General features: G+C 40.4%; 1 protein-coding gene and 1 long non-coding RNA gene across 2 annotated transcripts in view; one reads left to right on the forward strand and one right to left on the reverse strand.

Annotated features, from left to right (window-relative positions):
- LOC309968683 overlaps positions 1-13,227 on the reverse strand; it is a 33,575-nt gene extending 20,348 nt beyond the window's left edge. Inside the window, exons 1-3 of the long non-coding RNA XR_014326589.1 lie at positions 13,141-13,227; positions 11,398-11,523; positions 9,531-9,647 (exon numbers count right to left, since the gene is read on the reverse strand). This is a non-coding gene — a long non-coding RNA (uncharacterized lncRNA). The remainder of the gene's footprint in view (positions 1-9,530; positions 9,648-11,397; positions 11,524-13,140) is intronic.
- ACSS3 (acyl-CoA synthetase short chain family member 3) overlaps positions 12,821-14,044 on the forward strand; it is a 143,535-nt gene continuing 142,311 nt past the window's right edge. Inside the window, exon 1 of the mRNA XM_082850019.1 lies at positions 12,821-13,828. Coding sequence (XP_082706145.1) covers positions 13,521-13,828 — 308 coding nt within the window. The 5' untranslated portion in view covers positions 12,821-13,520. The remainder of the gene's footprint in view (positions 13,829-14,044) is intronic.

Here is a 14,044-nt window from a genome sequence, read left to right on the forward strand (position 1 = left end):
GACCCCTATAATGTGAATGTTGGTGCGTTTAATGTTGTCCCAGAATTCTCTTAGGCTGTCTTCATTTCTTTTCATTCTTTTTTCTTTATTCTTTCCGTGGCAGTGAATTCCATCATTCTGTCTTCCAGGTCACTTATCCGTTTTCTGTTTCAGTTATTCTTCTATAGATTCCTTGTAGTGTATTTTTCATTTCAGTTATTGTATTGTTCATCTCTGTTTGTTTGTTCCCTAATTCTTCTAGGTGTTTCTTTTTTACTTCTTATAGGTCTTTGTTAAACATTTCTTGCATCTTCTCGATCTTTGCCTCCATTATTTTTCCAAGGTCCTGGATCATCTTCACTATCATTATTCTGAATTCTTTTTCTGGGAGTTTGCCTATCTCCACTTCATTTAATTGTTTTTCTGGGGTTTTATCTTGTTCCTTCAACTGGGACATAGCCCTCGGTCTTTTCATTTTGTCTCTCTTTCTGTGAATGTGTTTTTCATTCCACAGGCTGCAGGACTGTAGTTATTCTTGCTTCTGCTGTCTGCCCTCTGGTGGATGAGGCTATTTAAGAGGCTTGTGCAAGCTTCCTGATGGGAGGGACTGTGTGTGTGTCTTTTATTCCCTTATTCATTCACTCACTCTTTAAGTCAATTGGTCAATCAGATACAGTCTCCAGAAGACACCTATTAAATATCTACCATGTAACATTACCATGCTAGATATCAAGGATACCAAGATAAGCCTGATCCTTACCCTCAGAAGTTAGAGTTTACTGTGGCAGAGAGTGGATTGTGATAAGTGCTAAGACAGTGGAAACAGAGGCACCTACTATACTTAGAAAAGTCTTCCTGGAAGAGGCAATGTACAAGGAGGGACCTTCAGGCTGAGGAGGAATTATCTTAGGAAAAAAGAAAAGAATGGTCTAGCAAAATAAAACAATGTGTATTAGCAGAGGAGAGTGAGAACCAGTCATAAAGCAACTTAGAGATCTGGTAAGAGATGAGGAAGGGGAGGGAAAGAGAGGACAGTTCATGGAGGGCATTGTAAGTTAGGTTGAAGAATTTGGAGTTTATCTGGAGTACACTAGGCAAATCAAATTATTCCCCAGTTTCTCTTCTGTCTCTGACCTGAATGGTCCATTTCTTGGGTCATAATTTGGCATAAAGTCTTCTGTGAGTTTTCTCAGTGTACCGTCATGCTTCTGTTGTCATCACTGCCATTACTAAGTATTTTGAACTATATATTCTGCACATTTAAACATTTATATCCTGCTGGGTACAGTTTTCCTTTGTGATTTATATATCAAATAGTCTAGTATTTCAAGGTCCCTTGTAAAATATCTTCTGTTAATTTCTTTGAGTCCTTATGTGTCAGTTTTTTTTTTTTTGAATAATAAATTGTCTGTGATTGTAAAAACAAAAAAAAAGTCTAGGGCTTCCCTGGTGGTGCAGTGGTTGAGAGTCCGCCTGCCGATGCAGGGGACACAGGTTCGTGCCCCGGTCCGGGAAGATCCCACATGCCGCGGAGTGGCTGGGTCCGTGAGCCATGGCTGCTGAGCCTGCGCGTCCGGAGCCTGTGCTCCACAACGGGAGAGGCCACAACAGTCAGAGGCCCACATACCGCAAAAAAAAAAAAAAAAAGTCTAGTATCATGGCAGATACTGTTTGTACATTGACCATGAAACTATCTGAAACTTAAATTAATGCTATTACTTGATGCTTCTGGACTATTCCATGTATGGCCCTCTTTTCTCGGCAGCCCAGAAAGATCCATTTCTCCTTTCTCCAAGGTAACTTGATGCTGCCCTAGTAAAATGCAATGGGGACTACAACCCTCCAGGAAACAACACTGTCTGATACCCACACCCACACACGCTCATGTACATGTACTTAAAAGCCTCCAATTTTCTGTGACCCTGAAGATAAATTCCATATTATTTTATGTGGCTTAAAAAGCACTAAGACGACATTACAAGTCCTGGCCATGTCTTCCCTTGATCGTTAGTAACCACTGTGTCTGGGTGAGGTGAGATGGGGCAGGGAGAATACAAAGAGGCTCAAGTGTGCTCCAGACAGAGGTTACAGCATGGCCAGAGATGAAGATGAGAAAGGCATATGTCTATCTGAACCTCTGAAAAAATTATAGCTATTTTCATAAGCTTTTTCCTCTGCTTGGAACACTCTTGTACTTGTTTCTTGCTCAACCCCTGTCTATTATTGCATTTCCACATTTAAAAATCATGTCCTTCAAGCAGCCTTCTCTGGCTTACCTCCTTCCCCCACTTTTTTCAAGAATGATCATGTACTCCCATACTGCCACAGCACTTTTCTTGTAATTGATTATTTAAGTTTCTTTCCTAACTAAACTATAAATTCGATGACAACAGAATCTTGCTCCTATTATATTCCAATTAGGCAACAGAATGCTTGGCATATACCTGATGCCTAATAAATACATGCTGAATCAATGAATGGAAATAACCATTTGTTTAGTACCAATTATGAATTAGGCACTGCACCAAGTGCTTTATATGCATTATCTCACTTAAGCTCACCAGTATTATTCCCATTTTACACACGAGGAAACTGAGTCTTAGAATAAGAGACTTGCTCCAAATCACACAGCTAATAAGTGATAGAGCAAGGACTGAAAGCAAGGACTGTCTGATTCAGGAGCCTGAACTCCTAACCTCTCTATTATAACAATTTCTCCCTGGTTCTCCCTATTATATTTACTCATTTGCTTTTGTTGAACTGGGATTTACAACTTGTTTGGCCTATATCAAAGGTTATTTGAGTGAGTGGAAAAAAATCATAGTTTTTAAACGTTCTTAAGTTTCTCCATTTCTCTCTCCTCTTGGATAAATGTTAGCTACACATGTTCATTATCAATGCTTCCACTTGTATTTTGACCTGATGTATTTTCAAAGTGTACACCTCAAATTTTGTTAATTTGCCTCTACCATATGGTTAGACATCTTGGTTCTTTTTGTTAATAAGAGGGGAGGTTACAGGTAAGTTTAAAGTAGAGTTAAAATAGTTATGCTCTTTTGTTCTTAATAAATCTGTTTTGATTGCATGCCAATGGTATTACAGTTATTTAAAAAAATTTTTTTAACCTACGTTCCATTTCCAAAGAGAAATTTGAAGTGGGTTGTGTTTTTTCCTTGGGAAGCTTTCTGATTGTCATCTTTCTAACCTAAGCTGATTAAGTGTAGTTTTGAGAGACAGAGGAAGAATACTGCCTACAAACCCCAAATCTCTTAGATCTAGATCTTGCACAAAAACCTTGATCAAATTACCAAAAGTAAAATTGCAGCAGCTCAGTTAAACATTCACAGGATTATTTATTTTGAATTGATTTAAATGTATACTGCAATAAATCACTTAAATGTTATTTTCTAATACTATTTGTGGAGAAACAAGTCAACTCTGGGGTTATCATAACAATCACAAAAAAATCTGATTACCATTCAGTTACATACAACATAACTAAATCCCTAGTATAGATTTAATTTAGTTTTTACAGTAAAAGTCTTTGCTTTGCTCTATGTATTTTGTCTTTCATAGAAATTTAAGAATTTTGTTACATATCTTTTTTTTTGGTTACATATCTTAATTACAACTTAATTATAATAGTTTGGTCTTTTTAATTACCACAATGCATTTACAGTGTTGAGATTCAAATTTATTTGCCTTCTGTAGAGTCTTATAGAGTGCTACTACATGCAGCATTGTCAAAATCAACAGGCATTGCACATGAGGTAAGCAACAAAGGAGTACACAGGGCAAAAGTCAGTCACTTTTCTATTATTGCTTATCTAATCCTGAAAAGAATAAATGTTCATGCTTAAGGAAATTGTGTGTTTTTTTAAGTTACATTTTTTTTTTTTGTGGTATGCGGGCCTCTCCCTGCTGTGGCCTCTCCCGTTGTGGAGCACAGGCTCCGGACGTGCAGGCTCAGCGGCCATGGCTCAGGGGCCTAGCCACTCCGCGGCATGTGGGATCTTCCCAGACCAGGGCACGAATCCATGTCCCCTGCATCGGCAGGCGGACTCTCAACCACTGCGCCACCAGGGAAGCCCTTTAAGTTACATTTTTAATTCAAATATTGATTGTGGTCTAAGTGTCATTCAAAACAGTGTTGTTCAAAGACAAAATATTTAGTTCACTTCCTAAAGCATCTGATCCCAGGAAGACAAATTATAAATTACAAAGGAGGCGTCTACTTAACTGAGCTTCTGCCTCCTCTGTACTTGTTTATACCAAGTGACTCTTGCTTGTTTTTAATGTTTTCCCATCACAGAGAACATACATGGGAAAAGCATGGTCTTGATGATGTCAAGGAGAATGTTTTTGAGGAAAGAGGTGAGGAATATCTTTAAAATGACTGATCTTCTTTCTAAGGTTAGTAGGTTAAGAACTTTATTAAGCAGACTGGATGTTCTGGGTCTAGAATAGCCATTGAGTGTACTCCAATTTGGAAAATTACTATCAGTTATGACAGTGAATGAATAAGGGGTATTTGGCACTATTTGGCAGTATTAAAATTGTATTTTTTGGGGGGGCGCTAATGCACTCAACTTTTCTTGAGTCTTATGAAGTCCAGAAGGGGGTTTAAGATGTTGACGTTTGGGGGTTTTGTTTGGTTGGTTGTTTAGGTTTTGTTCTGTTTGTTTGTTGGTTGGTTGGTTGTTTGCAAGGGGAGAGGGTGAAATTTCCTTATAGCTCTCTAATACGGACCTGACAAGAGAATTAGCAAAGCTAAGAATGATTGAAGAATTAAGTGCCTGTCTACACGACAGGTAAAACTGGAATACAGAATCTAGGAGAAAGGGCTTCCTGAACTTGAGTCAAGGTGGGATTCAGTATTAAAGTTCCATAAAATATAAACATCGTAGAAAAAAGGGACAGTGTGTCATTAGCAAACCCAAAGCCACCTCTTTGAAGGCCTTTTGTTACAGATGTCAGATTCAGGAGCTAATGGTTATGGTAAGGACCAGAATAGGAGGCTCAAAACCCCCAAACTTTATAAGCATAAATCAGATACACTTCTGTTTTTGAAATCCATCCAATAGCTCTCAACTGCATTTAGAGTAAAATCTAAATTCCTTTCTGTAGTCTGTAAGATCCTTCAGGATCTAGCTCTTCCTGTCTCTAATACAGCAACGCTCAACCTTTAAACATGCTCCAACATCACCTGTTAACTTTCTAACTCCCATACCTATCAAGCTTGTTCCATCCACAGAGACCTTAAAAGTGTTCCGTCTGTCCCTCTCTCTAAAGTTCTCTTCCCCCATATATTCCCATTGGCAGTTCCTTCCTATAGATCAGGTCTTAGTTTAATATCACTTCCTAAGGGAATTTGCTCACTTGTCCTTTACTTTGTTTTATTTTTATCATAGACCACATCCTTATCTCAAATATAGTTATATGTTGTGTTATAGTGTGCTAAGTTATTATTTTCTATATCTGACTACTAGAACACATACATCATGCGATCTAACAAAAAGCGTCTGTCTTCTTGGCCTCTGTATCCATGTATGCCTGACATATAGTTGATATTCAATAGCTCTTTGCTGAAAGGGCTACCTGAACAAATGAGCATACATCGAACTAGTCATGTCTCCAAGCAGAATAACAGAGCAGTTTTGGAGCAGGTGAAGGTCCAGGAAGTCACTCAACATCTGGAAGGTCTGGCAGAAGTCTGTCAGGCACAATCATGACTGGGAGGCCGAATTTTTCGTAAATAGAAATTCGTGAAACTGGACAATTCTGGAATCCAGCTCTAGGAGCAAAACTCAAAGCCCTAAGAGGCTCCCAAATTATTCCTAAACAGCATAGGTGCTTCAGTTAATAAACTACTCCTTAGGTAAATGCATTTGGATATTGCATTAGCTCTTTTAGAATAGTAAGCTTCAGTCTTCATAGCTTTAGATTGCTCTTGCCCATAACTTGGCTCATTTAATGCTTGTAATAACTCTCTTAGGATAGTAACCTTTTGTCCTATTACTGCAGATTCATTTTAATAAAGTCTATAGGCTGTAACATAGCACATTTAGAATTTATATTAACTCTTTGAGTTCAACAGTTAAACATCATTAAATGCACTGAAGCAGGATTATTCTTTCTTGATTTAGAGAGGATCTTAAACTCTTAAACATTTTCTGAAAAATAAGTGTATTAATCAGGTAGTGCCCCCTACAATTTATAGACATGATCTATGAAAATATAACTTTCGGTTATCCTTTTGGCAAAGATATAAAATGTTTATTTCAAAAATAGATTATGGGATGTGAAGGCAAATTTGTACTTTAACGGGAAACAAATGGAACCAAGCAGAGTCTGGATTGAAACAGAGCAGATCAGTTGTTCTCAGGCTTTTACACTCTGCAATTCTCTCTTAAGTGGCACAATCCCATTACACACAAGTACACAAACACAGACAACATGCCACTAATTTGGTCATTCATTCAACTAACTTGTATTAAGAAGTGTTAGCTGTGTGTGGGAACTGTGTAAGGTATGGGGACACTGAGGTTAAACTAACATTATAATACATATTTCTGCAGGGGCTCACAGTCTTCCAGGGGAGAAGGGTTGGTAAAGGTAATTACAGTAGTGTATGCTATAACAAATATATGAATAGGGCAGAGAAAAGCAAGGGCTCATCTGCTTAATGTGATCAGGGAATGCATCCAGGAGATGAAGAGATTTGTACTAAATCCTAAAGAGAGAGTTGGAAGTGTTGCCAAGGTGAAGAAGGCACTGCAGTCAGAAGGAAGATTTGTGGAAGGTGAAGGACTAGGATTTTATAGGGAACTGTGAGAAGCCAGGTATGAATACAGCCAGGTGTGTGCATGTAGGAAAAGGCAGTATATACAAAGTGTAGAAGAACTATCTGGCAACACTCTTGGCAGTTTGGTAAGGGGCTATAATTCTTTCCTGTACAAGATTTTAGTATCCTTGGTCTTTGCCCATGTTAATAAGTAAACTCCAGTCACTACGACAAAGCAAAAGTATTCTTACTTTTGGCAGCCAGCCCCCAAGATGGTCCCCAATCATCCAGACTCTTCCTATTCACACCCTTGTATAGTCTCCTCCCACATTGTACCGAAGTTTGTCTGTGTGACCAACAGCATAAAGGAGAAATGATAAATTGCCCTTCTGAGATGAGATTGGGTCATAAAAGATTGTGGAGTCTGTCTTGGTCTCTCTCTCTCTCTCTCTCTCTCACACACACACACACACACACACATATCACATCACTTAATCAATCCATCACTCAATCACTCATCTTGCTCAGGGGAAAGCCAGCTGCCATGTCCTCTGAACAGCCCCTTGAACTGAAGCTTCCTGCCAACAGCCACGTAAGTGAGCATGAACTCAATACCCCTGCCCATTGACATGATCATAGTTCTGACCAACAGACCACCTGGCTACCACTTGATTAGAGCCAGAACCACTCAGCTAACTAACTCATTCTGATTCCAGATCCAGAGAAGCTCATATGAGATAATAAATATCTGTTGTTTTAAGCTGCTCAGTTAGGGAATAATTTATTAGACAGCAATAGATAATAGTACACTACTCATTTCCAAATGCCCTCTAGGGGAGCAGAATAGATCCCAAGTGAAACCGGCAGGTCTATGCCAAAGACTTTGGGCTTTGGACTTCTCACCATAGGCAGGTGGGAAGCCACTGACAGATTTTAGGCAAGATGGTGATACAACTGATTTATGTTTTAGAATGATTACTTTAATCCTAGGGTCTTCCATTCCATTTTTGGGTCCTCCACTATTGCTTTTTCATCTGCCTCTAAAGGGCCTAACAAACCATATGGCACTTGCTGACGTGTTTTCTTCCTGACTAGACTGTGAGCTACTTAGGAACAGAGATGGATTTATTAGTACCTCTTAGTCATTTATAAAGAATTCTTTGTGTTCCGAGAATCCTGCTGAGTATGGGGAGGGAGAGGCACTCAGTAAACCCCTATGAATTAATTGAGTGATAGGAGATAGTTGAACCTGCAGAAAGGGAGTTGGGCTAGCAGGGTACTAGATTAGCTCGCTGAAGGAGTGACGAAGGAATGGACTTTAGAAATGTCAAAGGAGAAGAAAGCAGAAATTAGTCATTTCACACACACATACATTTTTAGTTAGTTTTGCAGGTGCAATCGTCTATCAAAAAACCTAAATCTTTGTACTGTCTCCTGGGGTTGTCACAGCAGAGATGAAAGGGGGAGATTCCCAGAAACATTACTTGAAGTTCGTAGGTATGAAACAATGTTACTAAAAAAATGATAAAAAATAACAGTTTTCTTACTCTTTCAAAACTGATAAGTTGGTTTATACTAGGCTAATAAAAGTTTCAGTGGGAAGAAGCAATATAATGTTATAGAGAAACTCTATATCCACATACAGTTATAAGTATATAGATATAAAGAGGCAAACTTTATATTCATACCAAGTTATAAGAGTATCTGGATTAAGCAAAAAAAAAAAAAAAAAAAAAAGCAAGTGTAAGCAAATAACAAAGAGAAGTCCATTGAAATCCTTTTTATACACAAAATATCTCCACTGGGAATTCTGAACACACTCTAGAACTCTAAATATTCAGGTGTTCAATTCTAAAAACAGGTAGGGATTTGTATTAACAGGTAAAACAGAAAAGTATCACAAGAGTCATCTGAAGTCTCATCATTCAGAATGATGGTTGGAAAAAGTGTCCAAATACTTTATAATTTTCTTACGCATGTGAATGAGATATCTTTTTTCACTATCTACTTAAAGTAAGCAATTTCTTTGCCTCCATATTTTCTTCAATTTTAAAATAGCTTCATTTGAAAGACTTGTGTTGTCTTTAAAACACCCAAATGATTACCCACTTCCTTGTTACATAAGAGTAGCTCTTGTTTTGGTTAACTGGACTTGTTTTTCATTTTCTAGTTTAATTTTATATCTTCTTAACACACACACACACACACACACACACACACACACATTGGTAACCCAAAGTAATGTTAGGTAATCAACTACACTTTATGAACTATTTTATTATAAAGGATATTTTTCCTTTTCAGCATTTGTTCCCTGAAAATGAGATCATTTCTTATATATTTAAAGTATTATTACAAAAAATTGAGTAACAAGCAGTGGCTTTGGTTTAAGAATATAAAACAGAAACAGAATACTTTCTTAGGAATAATCTGTGAAGAAGAATTAAAATGACCTCTCAAGGATTTCGGTGATCTGATTAAACATTAGCCATTTTTACTGGATTTTCCATCACAACTGCATTGATGAGATTTCCCCCCCCCCAACTGGAAATTGCTATACAGATAAAAACAAAAACAAACAAAAAAATGAAAAAAATAAAAACCCTAAGAACTTGAAAAATATGATTGGAAATATTTGCCTAGGTCGTTCCTTTTCCAGTTTTTCTCAGATAAAGACAGCTACATTTTTATTACCTTTTACTAATTAACACTAAATTTTAGGATCTTTTTAAGAAATAAAAATAAGGCTGGTGGATGACTCCCATACCTTATATTTGGTTGCTAGAATGAACTGAAGTTGTAGAGTTCTTCCCATCCACTGGAATGTTATTTGTTTTAAAACAATTCTTTCATCCGCCTTTTTCCCTTGCCTTTATTGTAATTACTATGTGGGCAAAAAGAAGAAAGTTTCAAAATAGGAGTCTATAATTACATTACTATGAGTCATTTCACTTTAGAAGTTTTAAAAATATTTACTAAGCCATGAAAGTCAGCATATTTTCCAGAAATTCTCTGCTAAATCAGAATAAATTTGCAGTGTTTCTGCAGGCTCAAATTTCAGCTCAGCATGTACCTGCTGCAGAGATAAAGTAATTTTTGCAAATGATTCCATGTGTACTTGCCAAGTTTTCATATCCAGGAAATTCAATATATAACATTTTTGCTTTTGTCATAAGTGAAAATCTTAGTAGTTCTAATACTTACCCAAAGTTAGACATTTAACTCTTAACAAATTTATGCAAAAAGTTGAATTGTGTGGTCAGCAGAATACATGACCAGGGTAGTCTACACTTACTTTTCAATTGTGTACTCTTTAATCCCTTTTACTCTCTGCGAAAAAAGTTAGTCTGTACTAAGAATGACTGATCCTAGGCAGAAATTATAATCCTAAGAAAAATTAAGTTGTAGGATTCCTGTAGCTTTTTTCTCTTTTAATGCTAATTCCACTCTGCTCTTCTAATTTTCAGCAACGTTTTCTTAGGCATTAAGTATTTCAATTCCAATTTCCTCCCTTCTGCTCATTCCTTCTTGAGCAGTCTTTCACACTTTTTGATTCTCTTCACTCTTTCCTTCATTATTATGCTTTTCCCATTTACTAGAAAGTTTCTCTCGGATAATCTGATCAATTAATCTTTGTTTAAGATTTCTTTAAAATGTCATCTTGAATAGCATATTAAATATACCGTTTATTGCCATACAATGAAATAAATATTGTACTTATAAAAAGGTGGAATTTTAGAGGGCTTGAACACTGAAAAGATTGCAACAATCTTGTCTCCAAATTAGTCAAAAATCTTATTTTATTTTTTGAAGCAGTATGGAATGTACACGCATGTTTCAATCAAAATAATTTCTTGCAAAAATTTCTAACTGTAAAATTTTAAGGGTGTTAATGAAGCTGGAGGTTTGGGGGTTGATTTTTTGGAGTGGCTGTTTGTTCACAGGCTTTAAATTACCTTCGTTTGCTACTGCCTTGGTGCTAAGCAATTTACACATATTTAAACCTTGCAACAATCCTGTGAGGTAAGGATCATCAGCCTCAAAATACAGATACTGAAATTACAGTGTAGGGAAATTAGCTCATTTTCCTAGTTTTCCCACCTAATTACAGGCAGTACTAGGATTCAAACCGAGTCTCAACGGCTAATGATTTTAAGCTTTTCACATGCTTGGTGATAGTCAACAGGTTTTTAGTGTCAAAGGTGAATGGTCTCAAACTCAGGTCCTGGCCTGCATTTGACGCTATTTTGCAGCTCTGCATCTGGCTCATGTTTCTAGTCTTACTGCCCACTCCTGTTCTGCCTCTCCACTACACTCCTCCTGTGCTGTACTGTATGCTCTTCCCTTGGCTTGAAATGGAACTTACATTCACAATCTGTTTCGTAAAATTACTTAAAACATGACAATGTACTGCAGGGTCCAGAGAAAATGGTTCCACCCAGCAGTGTGTGTGTGGGGGGTTTAATTTCATCTCACACAATCTTTTAATTAGGCCTTTGCTTTTTAAGCCCTTAACCTTCATTCTGAACCTCCAGGGGAACCCAGGGCCTCCAAATCCTGAGGCATTTCAGGTGTGTGATGAGGAAATCCATTTTCTCCATTCACTTCCCCCTGCCCCCACGCCAATCACATACCATGAATTCATTTTCTTTCCATTCTCTCACTTGTTTTCTTGTCCTCTCCTGTTCTCTTTGTTCTTCTGGGTGTTTACCATCACCACCACCGCCACCACCACCGTACTTTCTTTTTCAGTGAGGTTTCTAGAAGAAGAGGAATGGATGTGGGTATTCACCTTGTCATATTTTATTGGAAGTCTAAAATCTTTCTTCTTTTTAATAATCATCCTGGTATGAAAATTATGGACTTTGGAGTCAGATTCTCCACCTTTTTCAAGTCGGGGCACAGAGAGAAAATGGTCTTTGTATAGTATGCTGGGGTGGGTGGCAGGACTAACCTAAGGAGCCTGTGCACCCTGAATTACTGGTGTGCCAGGATACCCGTCACACAGCCTCAAGGTGGTAAACACTGGGATTATACTTCCCGTTTCTTAGTACTTGGGAAATACAGGAGCTAACATATTTGAAAGTGCCAGCACAATGTGGATACACAGTAAGAGCCAGTAGAGATCTGCCTGCTTCCTTCATATCCCCCCCCCCCCCGGCCGCAACAAGTCACAACTTACACAATGCAGGGGCTCACATATCTGTTAAGCAAACGACTAAGATGGATGGACATCACTGTAATACAATAGGGGATGATTTGGAGTCAGAGGATCTTGTAGACCAGACAGCAGCATTAGACGGCTGGGCAGAGGAAAGAAGGAGGACAGGAGGTTATCGGGCTTCCTAACTCTCTCTGCATTCAAATAGTGACAAGTGCCTTTTGCTATTGGAAATCATTTGCTGTGAGGCCTTTGGTAGAGAGGTAGGCTGCAGGTGTTAGGGAAAAGTCTAGCGCCTTCTTAGTTGAAAGGGAATAGCTGAGGTGATTATTTAAAGAAATGTTCTTTGTTTTGCATTAGATTTATCTCTGTTCTGTTTAACCTTTATCTTCACATTATTCTTTTCCTGCAGAAAAAAAAAAAATCTGTTTACAATCTTCCTAGGGTCGGGGCATTCATTATTTCCCACTTCAGATTTGGGAATACACATCTTTACATTTAAAACTGCAAACACCGTCACACCAAACAGCATATGTTTGGCGTAACAAAGGCAAACGCGACCGCATCTGTAATTCACTAACAGGTAGAAAAAACAGTGAAGGAATCTGAAGAATGTTAAACCCAGACGGTAATCTATACCGCCTTTCTCTTTTAATTTTCCTCAGCTTCCTCTTTTTCTCTTTAGATTCATCTTGACTTTGCTCTTCGTTTGGGCTTAAATTTTTTTTGGGGTGGGGGGAGCGTGGGGTCTCATCCAAAAAAAAGGGCAAAGAAACTCCAAAGAGGCAAATGGGCAGGGAGGAAAATCAACAAGTCACCCTGCTTTCTGCCTAGATCCTGCGGGGAGTCCAGTTGGCAAGTGAATCCCCATTCCAACGGCGTAACCTTCCCCAGCGGCAGTCACCCCCAAAGCACTTCCCAACTCGGTTGGGCAACCTCCCTCCACTTCTCCTCCTCTCACAGCTGTCGGGAAATCCTGGAGCAGCCCTTACCCAGGAGCCGCTTGTTTTCTAAATAGCCGAGGTTGGAGCTTGTTTTAAAGAGAAAGAAACAAAACTCGACGCTTCAGGGGCTGGGCCGCAGAGCCCAGCTTGGCGGATTCCCGCTGCGGGCCGAGGCGCGGCCGCTCCACCGGCTGGCTCTCCAGAGACCAACCCCGAGAAGCTGCGCACTGCTTGTTTGCTGGAAAACAATGAATTGGGTCCGTCGGCCTCACCTTAGGGGTACCTGTGCGTCGGAGAAGGGAGGCCGCTCTGCAGCCTGAGGGCGGTTTTCCAGGCGAAGTCGCGGAGCTGGAGACGCGCAGAGGCGTCGGGTTTCGCGCGGCGCCGCTCTCGCCCGGCGCGGGGACGCTCTGCGCCCCCCTCCCCGCCCCCGCTGCAGCCTGTGGCTTCCCCCGCCGCTCCAGGTCGGTTTTTCCCGGCGACTCCAGTGTGACTTCCAAACTCCCGGGCTCTGGGCACACCTCGGGATTTGCCCCCGCCTCCCGCCTGCTCCCCTCGGGCTCCAGGAAGTCGTGAGCGCCCCAGGGGTCGCCCGAGGAGTGGGCTCGGGACCGCGGGCAGCGCAGCCTGCAGGGGGGCGCCAACGGCAGCGATGAAGCCATCTTGGCTGCAGTGTCGCAAAGTCACCGGCGCCGGGGGACTCGGGGGGTCCCTGCCCGCGTCCTCTCCCGCCCGGGGAGCCGGCCCGGCCCGCAGGGCGTACGTGGCCCCCGGCCAACGGGGCGCTCTCGGGGGCCGGGGCTGCCGGGCGCTGTCCTCGGGCGGCTGCGAGTACAAGACCCACTTCGCGGCCTCGGTGGCCGACCCCGAGAGGTTCTGGGGCAAAGCCGCGGAGCAGATCAGCTGGTACAAGCCCTGGACCAAAACGCTGGAGAACAGACATTCGCCTTCCACCAGTTGGTAAGTGACGCCTTCGCCCACCCCCCTCTCTCTTGGGTGCCAAGGCTTGGCGTCCCCTGCACCGGAACCTGGAGTTCTTTTGGGAAAGACAATGCGACTGGAGATATGCTCAGGCCTTTTAATTTGTGTTTAATTTCAATTTCGTAGTCAGCTCTTTTGCCTTGTTCTGAAGGATTAGGTTACCTATTGTGAGCCCCGCTTCCTATAGACCAGAAA

This window comes from Leucopleurus acutus (genome assembly GCF_964270905.1).
Source record: "Leucopleurus acutus genome assembly, chromosome: 11".
NCBI classification, from domain to species: Eukaryota; Metazoa; Chordata; class Mammalia; order Artiodactyla; family Delphinidae; genus Leucopleurus; species Leucopleurus acutus.